This window comes from Antennarius striatus, chromosome 21 (genome assembly GCF_040054535.1).
Source record: "Antennarius striatus isolate MH-2024 chromosome 21, ASM4005453v1, whole genome shotgun sequence".
Taxonomy (NCBI): Eukaryota; Metazoa; Chordata; class Actinopteri; order Lophiiformes; family Antennariidae; genus Antennarius; species Antennarius striatus.
The window spans coordinates 18,255,286-18,272,787 of record NC_090796.1 but is presented as its reverse complement, the minus strand read 5'-3'; the positions used below and the strand labels follow the sequence as shown (position 1 = coordinate 18,272,787).

The 17,502-nt window shown below is 45.5% G+C and overlaps 1 protein-coding gene across 8 annotated transcripts in view; it reads left to right on the top strand.

Annotated features, from left to right (window-relative positions):
- The first annotated feature begins 5,057 nt into the window (after positions 1–5,057).
- stxbp4 (syntaxin binding protein 4) overlaps positions 5,058–17,502 on the top strand; it is a 27,411-nt gene continuing 14,966 nt past the window's right edge. For all 8 annotated transcript variants that reach the window (XR_011034050.1, XR_011034052.1, XR_011034051.1 and 5 more), the window contains exons 1-13: positions 5,058–5,134; positions 6,054–6,195; positions 6,269–6,364; positions 6,820–6,889; positions 7,020–7,094; positions 8,729–8,814; positions 8,902–9,007; positions 9,988–10,120; positions 14,377–14,483; positions 15,682–15,898; positions 16,519–16,600; positions 16,681–16,754; positions 17,247–17,343. Coding sequence is in view for 4 of the 8 variants with exons in the window: in XM_068305418.1 (XP_068161519.1) it covers positions 6,129–6,195; positions 6,269–6,364; positions 6,820–6,889; positions 7,020–7,094; positions 8,729–8,814; positions 8,902–9,007; positions 9,988–10,120; positions 14,377–14,483; positions 15,682–15,898; positions 16,519–16,600; positions 16,681–16,754; positions 17,247–17,343 (1,210 nt within the window). In the remaining 4 variants the exon portion in view is untranslated. The remainder of the gene's footprint in view (positions 5,135–6,053; positions 6,196–6,268; positions 6,365–6,819; positions 6,890–7,019; positions 7,095–8,728; positions 8,815–8,901; positions 9,008–9,987; positions 10,121–14,376; positions 14,484–15,681; positions 15,899–16,518; positions 16,601–16,680; positions 16,755–17,246; positions 17,344–17,502) is intronic.

Sequence of the window (17,502 nt, the reverse complement as noted above, 5' to 3'; positions counted from 1 at the left end):
TTTTCACCAGTTTTTGGTCGTACTTTTCTCGTGAAATTGAATCAAATACATTTCCGCTTAGATTGATGCTTTTATTTTGAGCTACCACCGGATATGAATACATATCGGTGACACTGCCTTCCTGTGTCAGTAGCTGTATTAGCTTTACACCAAAACAAACACAAAGACAAAGACATAAACGCACAAAAAACACACAAAAACCTTTAAAGGAGAGAAAATGCAAACAAAAGAACACATTCGTGCTTCGTATTTGACAAACTATTCCGTGGAAAACTACACAACAAACTTATTTCGAAAGACACGTCTTCTTCTTCTCCTATCCTGTCAAATCGTCTTGAAGGATCTGTAGTTGCGATGCCCTCCTCTGGACGTAATGGGTTACTACAAAAATATTAAAGTTACACGTTGCTAGATCGTCATTAGCTTCCGGTTGGGACTACCAAAGCACTTTAAATTTGCGGAAATATTTCGTGTTTGTCCCCATTTTTTTCAAATATTACAAACAATGCAACCTTCTCTTTGGTTTTGACCAAGAAATTTAACCCACAACTTTAACACTTTTACACAAGAACCTAATAGATTTTGACAATTAAAGAATTTCTTCACTTCAAACTGCCTACAAGTCTTAATTTGCGAGGTAATAATCGTTCAAAAATGATGTCAAAACATTAAAAACTTTTCACCAGTTTTTGGTCGTACTTTTCTCGTGAAATTGAATCAAATACATTTCCTCTTAGATTGATGCTTTTATTTTGAGCTACCACCGGATATGAATACATATCGGTGACACTGCCTTCCTGTGTCAGTAGCTGTGTTAGCTTTACACCAAAACAAACACAAAGACAAAGACATAAACACACAAAAAACACACAAAAACCTTTCAAGGAGAGAAAATGCAAACAAAAGAACACATTCGTGCTTCGTATTTGACAAACTATTCCGTGGAAAACTACACAACAAACTTATTTCGAAAGACACGTCTTCTTCTCCTATCCTGTCAAATCGTCTTGAAGGATCTGTAGTTGCGATGCCCTCCTCTGGACGTAATGGGTTACTACAAAAATATTAAAGTTACACGTTGCTAGATCGTCATTAGCTTCCGGTTGGGACTACCAAAATACTTTAAATTTGCGGAAATATTTCGTGTTTGTCCCCATTTTTTTCAAATATTACAAACAATGCAACCTTCTCTTTGGTTTTGACCAAGAAATTTAACCCACAACTTTAACACTTTTACACAAGAACCTAATAGATTTTGACAATTAAAGAATTTCTTCACTTCAAACTGCCTACAAGTCTTAATTTGCGAGGTAATAATCGTTCAAAAATGATGTCAAAACATTAAAAACTTTTCACCAGTTTTTGGTCGTACTTTTCTCGTGCAATTGAATCAAATACATTTCCTCTTAGATTGATGCTTTTATTTTGAGCTACCACCGGATATGAATGCATATCGGTGACACTGCCTTCCTGTGTCAGTAGCTGTATTAGCTTTACACCAAAACAAACACAAAGACAAAGACATAAACGCACAAAAAACACACAAAAACCTTTAGAGGAGAGAAACTGCAAACAAAAGAACACATTCGTGCTTCGTATTTGACAAACTATTCCGTGGAAAACTACACAACAAACTTATTTCGAAAGACACGTCTTCTTCTTCTCCTATACTGTCAAATCGTCTTGAAGGATCTGTAGTTGCGATGCCCTCCTCTGGACGTAATGGGTTACTACAAAAACATTAAAGTTAGATAGATAGATAGATAGATAGATAGATAGATAGATAGATAGATAGATAGATAGATAGATAGATAGATAGATAGATAGATAGATAGATAGATAGATAGATAGATAGATAGATAGATAGATAGATAGATAGATAGATAGATAGATAGATAGATAGATAGATAGATAGATAGATAGATAGATAGATAGATAGATAGATAGATAGATAGATAGATAGATAGATACTTTATTAATCCCGGAGGAAATTGCATATATCCACTGCTCAGGCATTACTTAACAAATAATACTGGATAAACACCAGGAGAAAAGGAAACACTGACATCACAGGACATACCACAAGACATACATTACACTAACAGACAGGCACATGCAGCACTAACAGGACTTATATACTAAACTATAACTAAAAATATAAACAGTATAAAATTTAAAAATATTACAGTATTAAAATATAAACAGTATAAAATAAAATCTAAACAGTATAAAATTGAATTAAAATATAAAAACAGTATAAAAAATAAATAAATAAATTATATATATATATATATATATATACAACAGTATAAAATTAAATTTAAATTAAATTAAATCCATTTTCAACCCCGTGCTGACCTCGCCACCTCCCCCCCGCTCCTCCTGAGAGAGTCATTGTACCCCCTGATGGCACGGGGCACGAAGGAGGACCTCAGACTCTCTGTGGAGGCGCTGTGTGACAGCAGTCTGCCGCTGAATGTGCTTCTCTGCTGGGAGAAGGTGGTGTGTAGGGGGTGCCTGGTGTTGTTCATGATGCCCTTAATTTTAGACATGGTCCTGCTCTCCAGAAGCATATCCACAGAGTCCAGGCTCAGCCCGACCACTGAGCCCGCTCTGCGGATGAGTCTGTTCAGACGGTCCATATCTCTTTTCCTGGCCCCCCCACCCCAACACACAATGGCGTATGACAGCGCACTGGAGACTACGGACTGATAGAACATGAAAAGGAGCTTAGGACAGATGTTGAAGGAGGCCAGCCTCCTTAGGAAGTACATCCTGCTCTGCCCCTTCTTGTACACACAGTTGGAGTTGAGTGACCAGTCCAGTCTGCTGTCTAGCTGCAGTCCCAGGTACTTATAGTTTTCTACCACCTCCACCTCACTGCCATTGATGATCACCGGCTGTGGAGAGGGAGGTGCCCGCCGGAAATCCAGAACCATCTCCTTTGTCTTGGAGACGTTGAGCTGGAGCTGGTTCTGTTGGCACCACTCCACGAAGTCAGCCACCAATGCCCTGTACCCCCCCTCATCACCCTCCCGGATACATGCCACTATCGCGGTGTCATCGGAGTACTTCTGTATGTGGCATGTATCCGAGTTGTGCTTGAAGTCTGATGTGTAGAGGGTGAAGAGAATGGGGGATAGAACGGTCCCCTGTGGCGCCCCCGTGCTGCTGGTCACCATAGAAGACAAGCAGTCCCCCATACGGACGTACTGGGGTCTGTCCGTTAGGTAGTCCGTAATCCAGCTCACGAGGTAGGGGTCCACAGCCATGGAGGTCAGTTTATCCTGCAGGAGCTGGGGCTGGATGGTGTTGAAGGCACTCGAAAAGTCGAAGAAGAGCACTCTGACGGCACAGCCCCCGGCGTCCAGGTAGGAGAGTGTGCGGTGGAGGAGGTACATGACAGCATCGTCAACCCCAACCTTGGCCTGATAGGCAAACTGGAGAGGGTCCATAGCACCCTGCACCTGTGGACGCATGAGCTCCAGGACCAGTCGCTCTAGGGTCTTCATTACGTGGGAGGTAAGAGCGACCGGTCGGTGGTCGTTGAGCTCAGTAGGGCGTCCTTTCTTGGGTACAGGGACAATGCAGGAGGTCTTCCACAGTGACGGGACCCTCTCCAGCCGCAGACTGAGGTTGAACAATTGTTGCAGGGGGTCCCCTAGTTCCAAAGCACAGGCTCGGAGGAGTCTTGGGGAGACCTTATCTGGTCCAGCTGCCTTATAGGGACGGAGCCTCCTCAGCGTTGTCGTCACCAGGTCTGCAGTGATGACGGTCTCCGTCGTGGTGGGAGCAGGAGGTTGTGGCGAGGTTGGAAGTCCAGTGGTTGAGGGTTAGGGTTAGGGTTAGGGTTAATCCCAAAAAATTTTTGGGATTTTTGGACTTAAACAGCTTTGGATCACCATGACCTGGATAACTGAAAACCTACATAGAGAACCACATAGGTGAGTAGGGGCACCTGCTCACCTGTGTGGAGAGGGGGTGACAGCAACACAATGCTATTTCCACTCTTATCACTGCACTATTTTCTGTGATCACTACGATTATGAGTTTGTGCAGTTTCATGAGTTGATTATTCTTTTTCGTTCATAAGGAGTTATTAGTTGGGCAGTGATTTTTCCTTGAAGCGGGTCTGACAAAGGAAGGCCCCGGCGTCAGCCTCTCAGAGACTCTTTGGTTTTTGAAGTCGCTACCAGTTGTGTTTCTGAGGATTCCTTTTATTCTTGAACAATTACAATGTCCTGAACTGAAATGAATAAAGCTCAAAGCTGAATATTTCAGAAGAATCACAATGAACATGTAGGAGAACAGGAACCAGAACTAGAAACCAGATTTAATATTTAAACACAAGTCCATTATCCTAACCCTAACCCCCCAACAACGATCCAGTGTCTCTGTGGTGATGTCTGCTCCTCACTAATTCATGGTAATAAAAAGTAGACTTGAGGAGAGCAAGGATTGACCTCTAAGGAAGGGCTCTGCATGAATCTGATGATGTGTTCCTGGATCCAGCTGGAACTAAATGCTCATGTTTCTCCATCCTCTGACTTTAAATGGTGGGAAACAGAGACTATGGGCTAAAGACAGAGGTTGAATCTATGGTGTGACCAGAAACGAAGCGTCCTGTCTAGTGATGGAGAACGGAGAGAACACGAGCTGATCTGGGGCTGGGACGCCCCCTGGTGGTGAAATGTGTCTTTCATTTGTGTCCAAGTCCAGCAGAGAGGCTGCATTCTGTCCACAGCTAAAGTTTCTGTGTGTGTGTGTGTGTGTGTGTGTGTGTGTGTGTGTGTGTGTGTGTGTGTGTGTGTGTGTGTGTGTGTGTGTGTCTATCATCATGGGTTAGTGATTAAAGGTGAGCGTCTCGCCCCCTCCAGGCAGATTTCTCCCAGCCGACCTTGTTTGAACTGCAGCTGTCTCATCTCATCTGACGAATCACCTGCTTTTGACTCTGTGTGTGTGTGTGTGTGTGTGTGTGTGTGTGTGTGTGTGTGTGTGTGTGTGTGTGTGTGCGCGTGCGTGCGTGCGTGTGTGCGTGCGTGTGTGTGTGTGTGCTGCTTTTGTCCCGGACTGTGGTGGGTTCATTCCTCCCTGTGGGTGTGGAGCACTCCACTGGCCTGTCTCTCCTCTGCTGGTGAGTCCATCTTCCTCCGTCCTTCCTGTGTTTATGTCCCTTCTGTTTTCCACCGTTTGCACACACACACACAAACACACACTGACACACACACACACACACACAAACACACACTGACACACACACACACACACACACACACCTCTGGGTTAGAAGTCGGGTCCAGTTTGGACTCATAAGTTCTTTATTTTCTGTCTGTTTCAGACGCGTGCTCGTATTTCACTACATAGATGTGACGGTTGACTTCTCAGGGTTGAGGTTGGGGTTAGAGGTCAGGGTTAAGTCTGACTCAATACGACAGTTAGACTAGAACTGGGAATGGATTGACCCTGTGGAGCAGATGAAGTTAATGAAACCATCACTGCCAGGAATGGTTCATCCTTTAATCCCGTCCTGCATGATAATTCTGTCTCCCCAAACAGAACAGACCTCTGCAGACGAGTGAAGCTGAAGCTGATGCCTGAAGCCTCAGCAGATCAGCCTCATCAAAAAAATCAACAAAATTGCTGCTTTTACAATCTTAATAAAATCAAAACAATTTAAAATATTGAAAAGAACATATAAGCATTTTGCAGAATATCTTTTTAGAAAATGAATCATTTTAATCCCAACTCCACCAGTCGTTTCACTTTATCGTCTCCTTTTGTCCTGTCCCTTTGGTCAACATCCCAACACATGCTGCCATGGAAACTCGGAGAGCTCCTCCTTACAGAAATGACATCTTTTTAAAAGTAAGGGAAATTCATGGAAAACATTCAAACCAAGCAGGAGGAAGAGTTGCGCTCTTCCTGGTGCAGATGTCAGTCGGAACCTGGTGTGTGTGGCGTCGTGTGGTCTGTGTGTGATGTAATCACTCCAGGCAGGTAATCCAGATTATCAGGTATTAAATGATGAGTTGAATTGTTTCCTCGGGTCGTAGCAGCCGAACTCACTGAATGCGATGCCTCTGCTGGTGTCTGACTGTTCCTGCGTGGTGTGACTGTTGTGTTTGCTCATGGGTCCCCACGGCAACAGGCGAGCCGTACAGCGACTGGACTTCTGTCACTGCAGGAAGGGACTGGGTGAGTGTCGTTCTGCCTGAGCCCAAGATGCCCTCACATGTTTCCTCACCAGAGCTCCTTCTCCTTCACACAGGTGTGAAGATCATCGGAGGTCATCGAGAGCTGAACGGAGAAGAGTTCGGCATCTTCATCAAGCGGGTGGTGGGTGGTGGGCTGGCTGCCCTGGACGGTGGGTTCTACCTGTCAATCCTTTAGTGATACCAGTACCATCCAGGAACAAGGAGCAGGTTCTCAAGGTTCAGGGTTCACATGATGAGCGTCAGCCAATCAGGGACTGACTGCTTCAGGTTTTATTAAGCTGCCTTGGTGCATGAATGTTTTCTGGTGCCTAACTGTTATGATTAGTAGCAGCAGTAGGTGTAGTAAAAGTAGTCACGGTAGTAGTAGGAGTAGTTGCAGTAGTAGTGGCAGTAGGTGTAGTATGAGTAGTAACAGTAGTAGTAGCAGTGAGTGTACTAGGAGTGGTAATAGTAGTTGCAGCACTAGGTGTAGTAGGACTAGTAACGGTAGTAGTAGCAGTAGGTGTAGTAGGAGTAGTAACGGTAGTAGTAGCAGTAGGTGTAGTAGGAGTAGTAACGTAGTAGCAACAGTATCTTACCTTCCTGCATTGTCACTCTTTTCCAGGTCGGCTAAAGTCAGGTGACCTGATTTTAGATGTGAACAACATGAGTCTGATTGGAGTGACCAATGAGAGGTGAGTTTGTATGAGTTTGAATCATTCTCTCTTCATAATTTCAGTTCATGTAACCGTACACTATATGTGCCCTTGATGATGCCCTGCACAATGCCCTGGATGATGTCATAATTCTCTTTCTGACCAATAGGGCAGTGGAAATCTTGCGGACAGCATCCCTCTCTAATCGTATGACCCTGCTGATTACCAGAGATGATGAATCCAAGTAAGAAAGAACATGATGAAATGATGAGGTGATGAGGTGATGATTGATGAGATGATGAGGTGATGAAATGATGAGATGATGAGGTGATGAAATGATGAGATGAGGAGATGATGAGATGATGAGGTGGAAGAGCAGATGATGGCTCGACCCCCCAACCCTAACCCTAATCCTGCACCACCACCCACTGGACCCTAAAGAGCTAGAGCTGAGGTGTGTGTTGTTTTCAATGTCTGTTGAGACGTTTGAGGCATCACGAAAGGAAAACATGGAACCAACTGTTTACTCTTTCTGATGCTGGTTCCGGGCTGCAAACAGTCGTAGAAAACAAGGTTCCTTGGGTCTTCAAAGTTTGGTCAGCATGCTCAAAAACCGCTGAGAGCTTGAGGACGTGTGCTCTGAAAAGAGCTGATAGCCAATGAGTCCAGGAAGCCATGAGAGCCCATGAGAACCCATGAGAGCCCATGAGAACCCATGACAACCCATGAGATAACCCGTGAGCCCGTGAGAACTCATGAGAGCCTGTGAGAGTCCATGAGAACCCACGAGAGCCCATGAGAACCCATGAGAACCCATGAGAACCCGTGGCTGCTCGTTTACCAGGCTTCTTTAAAGTCAGCCAAGAGCTTCAGTACAAGCAGCAAAGATGAGGAGGTCACAAACGCAACGTGGGTTCCTAACCCGTCTTTGACACAAAGTGGTCCCCTAAGACAGCAGTCCCCAACCTTTTTAGCTTTTTAAGCACGGACTGGTTTCATCTCAGACAATATTTTCACGGATCAGTCTTCATTTGCGCGATAATTTTTCATGACGCCAGTATAAATCATCTGTTGATGTATGTAAAATCCAGACATCAACAGACAATAAACAAAGTTTTTTTCATAAATTGATAACCAACATCTCTGTAAACGAAATAATTGTAAGAAATAATTATATTAAAAACTGGATTGAAGTGACGGCACTGATGAGCTTTATTTTGAAATATAGCGACTTACAATCAGTTCATTCAACGTAGGAGTAATACTGATCATTTCCAATAAAACGGAGAACAAGTCAATCAATAATAATAATTACAATAATGAATTAGTGGATGTGGACCTCTGATCTCGGAGTAACGGAGACAATGACACCTGGAGTGTGTTCTGGTCCGGTCTACTCCAGTTTGGTTTTCTTTACGGTCACTGCAGAAAATCCCACTTCACAGAGACAGGAGGTTGAAATGGAAGCAGGGACTAAGATACTTTTAGGGTCTCAGGATAATCTGCCTTGACTTTAATCCACAACACTGGAGCAGTTGTGGGCGCTTCATTTAGTGGTAACGGCTGGTAACCTGTCATGTGACCCAGACCTGTCAAGAGGCACAGGCGCACACATTCGTCTGTGTGTCATTCAGACGTCACTTCAAAAATAAAACATCTTTAGACTCAGAAATAAAACAGAAGTAATGTCAATTATTTTTTCTTCCTGTGCGGCCCAGTACCAAACACCCCACAGACCGGTACCGGTCTACAGCCCGGGGGTTTGGGGACCACTGCCCTAAGAGTCAGCGACATACTTGTGTGGTCCAAGTCTGGTCCCAGTGTGGGTCCAGGTCTGGTCTCCGTGACATTCATCTGTCTTGACGGTGTGTCTTCCAGGAGGGAGTTCAGTCAGCTGATGGAGAAGTACTCCCCCAACATCACCACAAGTGCAGGACCAACGTCCCTGTCACACCCGCCCACAGGTGAGACCCTGTCACACCTATTGCTGCTCTGCTGAGTTCCTCTCCTCTTCTCCACCTTCATCACTTTCTCCTCTGTTCTCTGTTCAGGAAAGCTGGCAGACGCTGATGGCCCCCAGCTCCTCAGTCCTAAAGAGGGGCCCACTTCCCTTGCCCAGACAGACCCCACCCACCCTGCTTCCACCCCCAGCTTCAGGTAGGCGACGGTGTGCTTCAGCTGTCCATGTGATATTAGACTCTTCTGGGGGGGACGCTCAAAGGCCTCCATGATTGCTGGGGAGTCACAGAGAATCCAGACCCCAGATTCAATACAATTCAATTCAAAAAACTTTATTTGTCCCCAAGAGGCACCTGAAGGCACATAAAGCAGGATTGGTGCACAAGAAAGAAATGCATAGTGCAAAGAGAAAAAACCAGACTTAATACACAGAAAGAACACTAAAACTAAAATGCACAATAAACTAACCCCTAACCCTGACCCCTAACCCTAACCCCTAACCCTAACCCTGACCCCTAACCCTAAACCTACCCCTAACCCTGACCCCTACCCCTAACCCTAACCCTAACCCTAACCCTAACCCTACCCCTTAACCCTAACCCTAAGAACACTAAAACTAAAATGCACAATAAACTAACCCCTAACCCCTAACCCTAAACCCTAACCCTGACCCCTAACTCTAACCCTAACCCATATAAAATATGAACAGGTGCAATGGTGTAATTAATAAAGGTATCCAGACCCTTCATATTGTGGCAGCATTATGTGCGTTGGTATGTAAGGGTGTAAAAGTGCAAACATACAGTGTACACATAGTGTAAACATAAACAATAGACAAATAATGATTCCATAACATAAATACACAGTTTACTCTAAATAATAATTCAAAACCTAGTTAGTTCAAAATTTGGTTAGTTAGCTAGTTCAAAAACTAGTTGGTCCATCCCATCGCTCAGTCTCCACCAACTGGCCTTCAGTGCTGAGTCAGCATGAATCCAGGACCTCTGTGCTGACTGTTTTCCTCTTTCTTGGATTTGTAGCTGGTAAATTAGATTTAGGTGTGGAAACACCATCAAGATTAAAATAGTGAAAGCATCAGTGCGACAGAGGAGGAGGGTGAGGAAGGGATTACACATGATGTCATGATGCCGACACACACACCTGTGTCTCGTTTCCAGAAACAGTGTCATCCAGCTGATATGTGTCGCCAAGGCAACGGGGCTGGGCCTCGTCCTCAAGGGCGGGACCGATCACACAGATGGACCAATGGTGTTCATTCAGGAGTTAGTTCCTGGAGGAGACGGTCAGAAGGTGAGATGGTCATCGTCACGGCAACGCATCACATCTATCACATACCAGGGACATCACACACACGTCATCCTGCATCACACACACACCAGGGGCATCACACACACACCAGGGGCATCACAAAGAGACCAGGGGCATCACACACATCATCCTGCATCACACAACAACCCGGCTGACAAAGACCAAACTCAGAATCCCCCACTTTTACTGTTTCTTTACTTTTCTCAGAAGTCTTCTTCTTCTTCTTCTTCTTCTTCTTCTTCTTTGTTCTCATTCCGAGAGGCAACTGGAACGTTGAGGCTCAGAACACAAACAGAAACATGGAAGTCCAGACTGCTTCCGTCGTCTTGTTCTGCTTTTTGGCATTCGTCTTTGCTGACCCGGTGAAATTCCTTGACTGCGGCTCTAGTGCTGGGGAAGTGGCCCAGGTGGATATTAACCCTTGTATGACCCAGCCATGCCAGCTAAAAAAAAGGACAATCCTACAGTGTCAATGTGACATTCAGCAGTGGTGTGGAAAGTCAGACAAGTAAAGCAGTGGTTCATGGCATTATTGCTGGAGTTCCCGTCCCCCTCCCTATTCCCATTGAAGATGGCTGCAAGTCTGGAATCCAGTGTCCCATTGAGAAGCAGCAGAAGTATAACTATGTGAACTCCCTGCCAGTGAAGTCAGCGTATCCAGCAATAAGACTGGTTGTGGAGTGGGAGCTGAGAGATGATGACGAGAAAGATTTGTTCTGCATGAAGTTCCCAGTTCAGATTGTGGACTGAACTGTCAATTGTACCTCAGATAGGGTTTTGATTTATTTTTTTGTTTTTTAAGAAAGGGATTCGCATTAAGCAAATGCATAAAAGAATGTAAATGATTAACATCTCCATTTCATTCATTCACAAATGATTTTAAGATGCATCTTTCACGAGATTGCGAGGCTTTGCCACACCTTGAATCCAGCTGATGTGAAATGAGGGATTTTTGCTTTTCTGTTATCGGTCAGTATTAAGACTTGTGGAGTAATTATTAAGGGCACTAGGCTACATTCCGCTAATGCTAAATCTCTTACTGGTTGCTGTATAGTCTGAAAAGGTACATATCACAATTAACTGAATCTGTCAACTTATACTGACTTTTGACTGGAAGGAATGGAATGGGAATGAGAACTTCTAATAAATGTATAACTTTTCTTCTTCTTCTTCTTCTTCTTCTTCTTCTCCTTTGGACTTTCCCCTTCAGGGGTCTCCACAGCCAATCAGTGTCCTCCATCTAACCCTGTCTTCTCATCCTCTTCTCTCACACCAACTACCTTCATGTCCTCTTTCACTACATCCATAAACCTCCTCTTTGGTCTTCCTCTAGGCCTCCTGCCTGGCAGTTCAGAACTCAGCATCCTTCTACCAATATATTCACTATCTCTCCTCTGGACATGTCCAAACCATCTCAGTCTGGCCTCTCTGACTTTATCTCCAGAACCTCTAACATGTGCTGTCCCTCTGATGGACTCATTCCTGATCCTATCCATCCTGGTCACTCCCAGAGAGAACCTCAGGATCTTCATCTCTGCTACCTCCAGCTCTGTCTCCTGTCTTTTCCTCAGTGACACTGTCTCTAGACCAAACAACATCGCTGGTCTCACCACAGTTTTGTACACCTTTCCTTTCATTTTAGCTGAAACTCTTCTATCACACATCACACCTGACACTTTCCTCCACCCGTTCCATCCTGCCTGGACACGCTTCTTCACCTCTTGTCCACACTCTCCATTGCTCTGGACTGCTGACCCTAAATACTTCAAATCCTCCACCTTCTTGATCTCTTCTCCCTCTAACCTCACTCTTCCACTTGGGTCCCTCTCATTCACACACATGTACTCTGTCTTACTGCGGCTAACCTTCATTCCTCTCCTTTCCAGGACAAACCTCCACCTCTCTAGCTTCTCCTCCACCTGTTCCCTGCTCTCACTGCAGATCACAATGTCATCTGCAAACATCATAGTCCATGGAGATTCCTGTCTAACCTCGTCTGTCAGCCTGTCCATCACCATAGCAACAAGAAGGGGCTCAGAGCTGATCCCTGATGCAGTCCCACCTCCACCTTGAACTCCTCTGTCAGAAGTAGCTGGTATTAATCTTGAGATAAACGATCTATTAATCTATTGATAAATGATCTATTAATATATAGATAAATGATTTAATAATCTATTGATAAATGAACAATCAATCTATAGATAAACAATCTAGTAATATTTTAATAAACAATCTATTAATCTATAGATAAAAAATCTAATAATCAAAAGATGTATAAAACCGAATACCAACTGTAATTTATAGAAGAAATATTCCATACAAAATGCAACCAGAACATTAATTCATACAATAAGCCTAAGCACAGGATGTAATTAGTCTCTCAACGGTAGAAACTACAACTCCCATGATGCCAGGAGGCAAACCAGGAAGTACAGCAAGTCAAACTAGCGTTTGTGAACAGAGCCGGCGTTTCCGAACCAGATCGACTTTGCTCCGGTTAGCCCTACCGTCACCACGACGACACGAAACCGCTGTGACGTCATATGTGTGTGACCCGTGTTAACGTGCAGAAATCGCACGGATGTCTTTAGAACTCAAGAACTTTAGAACTTAGACCTTCTAGGTCGGAGCCACTGCAGAAACCTGACATGGAGCCCGTCCTCGCTCTGTCCCCGGTCCCCGGTCCTCGCTCTCTGTCCCCGGTCCCGGTCCTCGCTCTCTGTCCCCGGTCCCGGTCCTCGAACCTGCCGCTGTCGGAGCTGTGACGTGGATCGACGCTGTGATGACGGCACGCGTGGATGGAGGGGAAACTATTGGATTTCCAACCGTGTGTTAACATGTGACGTCACGACTCCAGGTGCGCCTTCTGCTGACAGATGGTTAACGTTACCTTAGTTTATCAGCACTAACCTGTTAGTATGGAACAAAGCGTTATGACGTCACAGACGACTAAGGACAGCTGACGTCAGCACAGAGCAGCCACAGAACGTGACCCAGACACCTGTAGTGTGAGCTGACAGTGGGGGTGTCAGATCACCCCCAGAGCACTGCTGAGGCGCCCTTGAGTGAGGCGCCCTTGAGCAAGGCGCCGTCCCCTTTACAAGTTGCACATGAGGACAGAGCTGCGGGCCACTCTACCCCCCCACTCCCCACTGCATGCCTAAAGACCCCCTCAGTGTGTGTGTTAGAGCGTGTACACACTGAGCACACATGACTAGAACAGTTTCAGATTGTGCAATCACTAATTTCCCTTCGATGATCAATATTGTATATAAAATTTAAAAAACCCACAAATGATCGATGACATCATCAGTCGTCATCAATCTCAGTTCTTACCACTTCACATAGAAATGGTCTGTTGTTTGTAGGTTCCTGCCCCACAGAGACTACGCTCTGATGATGGTGATGGTGATGATGATGGTGATGGCGATGATGGTGATGATGGTGATGGTGATGGTGATGATGATGGTGATGGTGATGGTGATGATGGTGATGGCGATGATGATGATGGTGATGATGATGATGGTGATGATGATGATGATGATGATGATGGTGGTGATGATGGTGATTATGATGATGATGTTGATGGTGATGATGATGATGGTTGATTGTGATGATGATGGTGATGATGATGATGATTGTGATGATGATGATAGTGATGGTGATGATGGTGATGGTGATGATGGTGATGGTGATGATGATGGTGATGGCGATGGTGATGATGATGGTGATGATGATGATGGTGATGATGGTGGTGATGATGGTGATGATTGTGATGATGATAGTGATGGTGATGATGGTGATGATGGTGATGGTGATGATGATGATGGTGATGATGATGATGATGGTGATGATGATGATGATGTTGGTGATGATGATAGTGATGATGATGGTGATGATGATGATGATGATTGTGATGATGATGGTGATGATGATGATGATTGTGATGATGATGATGATGATGATAGTGATGGTGATGATGGTGATGATGGTGATGGTGATGATGATGATGGTGATGATGATGATGATGGTGATGATGATGATGATGTTGGTGGTGATGATGGTGATGATGATGATGATGATGGTGAAGGTGATGATGGTGATGATGATGATGATGGTGATGATGGTGATGGTGATGATGGTGATGATGATGATGGTGATGGTGATGATGATGATGAAGAACAGACACCTGAGTGTTCCTCTGGACCTTGTCCATCTGTGTGTTTGTTGTATTTCAGGACGGCAGGCTGCAGGTGGGCGACCAGCTGGTGTCTGTCAACAAAGAGTCTCTGGTTGGAGTGACACTCGACGAGGCCAGGAGCATCCTGAACCACACCGGGGTCAGGTGTGACGCACCGGAGGGCTTCACGTGATAACCCTAACCCCTAACACTAACCCCTAACACTAATCCTGGGCTTGCGCTAGCCATTCGCCACTTCACCATAGGCTAAGTAAATTCCAGATTGGCTACAAGGTGTTTAGACTGTGTAGCCACAGTGGCGTTCTTATTTTTACGGAAAAAAGGCTAAAACTTACAACTTTTTCGCTCGCTATTTCTGTTCGGCTACTACCGCTAGCGAGCAGCGCTAGCACCACTAATTCCGCTAGCGAACGGTGCTAGCGAAAATAGCGCCGCTATTTCCGCATGCCGACGGAAATAGCCGAAGTGACCCGAACGCTCCCGATCATTAAATATGCACTGGGGTCATGACCTCCTCTCGTCCAATGAAAAACAAAATTTGTTTTTTTCCAAGCTGAACCAGTGAATTGGTGTAAGACAAGGAGAGGACCATCGATCAAAAGAATCCAGTGTTTTCAAGTACAGTTTGTGTTAAAGTCCTCATTAATAAACAAATGGTGAATGCTGAGAGGGGGGGGTGGAGACAGACCGATCAGAAGGTCAATGAAAGATATTATCAATACTTGTTAGTAGTCTTAGACTTTTGTTCCCTCTGACCAGCAGGAATAACCAGCGATGATGTAAATGTGTTTTCACCTCGCTTGATGTTTTATGTCTTTTTAAATTGAAATGAAAAATCATGTTATTGGATTAAATAAACTAAACTATGGCTTGAACTGTTGACTTTAGTGTATTTTTGTAGGTAAACTGAACAGAAGATTTTGCCCTCAGAAGGAAAACAACCCCATTTTCAAAAAAATTCCCGGGGGAGGCCCCCCGGACCCCCATGCCCCCCCCCCCCCCCCCCCCCGACGACGAGCGTTGGTCGTACGTCCGTGCGCCGCTGTCTTGGACACAAAATGTGGCTTTTTGTGGCTTGCTCAATTCTTTTACACTGAGCCACAGTGGCTTAGTTATGCTAGCTCCTGGTGCAAGCCCAGTAATCCCTAACCCTGAACCCTAACACTAACCCCTAACACTAACCCCTAACCCCAACCCCTGACCCTAACACTAACCCCTGACCCCTAACCCTGAACCCTAACACTAACCCCTAACACTAACCCCTAACCCAAACCCCTGACCCTAACACTAACCCCTGACCCCTAACCCTGAACCCTAACACTAATCTCTCATGTGTTCACAGGTCAGACCCCACAGTGGAAATCGCCTTTGTCCGGCGGGGGTCGTCCTCCGGCTCCTGCAGTGGCCCCCAGAGTCCCGACACCCTCAAGGGGTCCAGATGCAGACAACAGCCCCGCCCCTTAGAAGTGTGTAGCGTGTCTTTGCAGCCGACCCCCCCCGTGAAGGCGGCCCCCGGCAGGAAGCTCCCTGCTGAGCCTCCAGCCGTCACCATCAGACAGGTGTGAGCGGAGACACGTTCACACGTGTTCCTCAGCGCTCACCAGTCAGTTTCAAACGGGGGGGGGGGGCACAACATGACATACAATAAGAAGACATGACAACACATGATAACACATCCACACCAGACAACACGTGAGAACACGTGTCGACACGTGACAACACAATAACACATGACAATATACAATGACACATGGCGATACTTGACAATACATGACAACACGTGACAACACATCAACACGTGACGACACGTGATGACACACCAACATGTGACAACACGTGACAACCCATCAACATGTGACAACATGTGACAACACATGACAACACGTGATGACACATCACAACAAGTGACAACAATCAACACGTGACGACACGTGATGACACATCAACATGTGACAACATGTGACAACACATGACAACACGTGATGACATATCACAACAAGTGACAACAATCAACACGTGACGACATATGGCGATACTTGACAACATATGACAACAGTTGACGACACCAACACGTGACAACACGTGACGACATTTGACAACTGTGACAGCACTTCAAGTGTTGTCACGTCCACACGTGACAACATGTGACGACACACTAATCTGAAGCTCACCTGTGCAGGTGGGGGTGTCTCCAGTCAGGCCGGAGTTGAGGCAGGTCTCCTGTCCACCAGGGGGCGACAGAGCCCCTGCAGCAGGCCTCGGTATGCCTCAGAGACTGGACTGAACACACCAGGCTGCAGGAGGTTGTCGGGTCAAATCCTTTCATCTGTTTGTCCGTCAGGTGACCGTCAGACTCCGTGGACAAACCCCCCCCCTGACACCAGCTGTCGCATCCAACTGGACAAACTGGAACAGGTGTGTGTTGGCCTGACCTGAGACTGACTGCTCAGTGTATTGATAGATAGACAACAGAATTGGTATTTGATCAATAGCTTAGATAAGTTGCTATTTAGCCACAGTTTTGTTGAGGCTGAAGCTCATTATTATCAATCACTGATCTGAAACCAATAATTTAGCCACGCCCTCTTTTATCGATGAACCAAACACATTTCATTTTTCCATTTTACTGGTTTAAAACCTTTCAGTGGTTACACTGATGTATGCATGTATACATGGATACACACACACGTGTGTGTAAATATTGATCTCTGTCATCACTGTGACTATCAGTCTACATTCATCAGTCCACGTGCAAATTCACTGTCCTGGAACAAGGTTTTCATCGATCCACTGTCACAGCATGTTTGTCAGGGAGGTGTGTGTGTGTGTGTGTGTGTGTGTGTGTGTGTGCGTGCGTGCGTGCGTGCGTGCGTGCGTGTGTGTGCGTGCGTGCGTTTTTTTGTTCAGGCTCTGGCTCTGCTGGCTCTGAAGCCCACTGCAGCTCAGTACCAGGCAATCCGGGCCAGACTAGGAGCTGGTCTGTTAGGGACGGTGGCCTTCACAGGTGAGATGATGGTGACGATGGTGATGATGATGGTGATGATGATGATGATGATGGTGATGATGATGATGGTGATGATGGTGACGATGGTGATGATGATGGTGATGATGGTGATGATGATGACGATGGTGATGATGATGGTGATGATTTTTCATGCTTTAG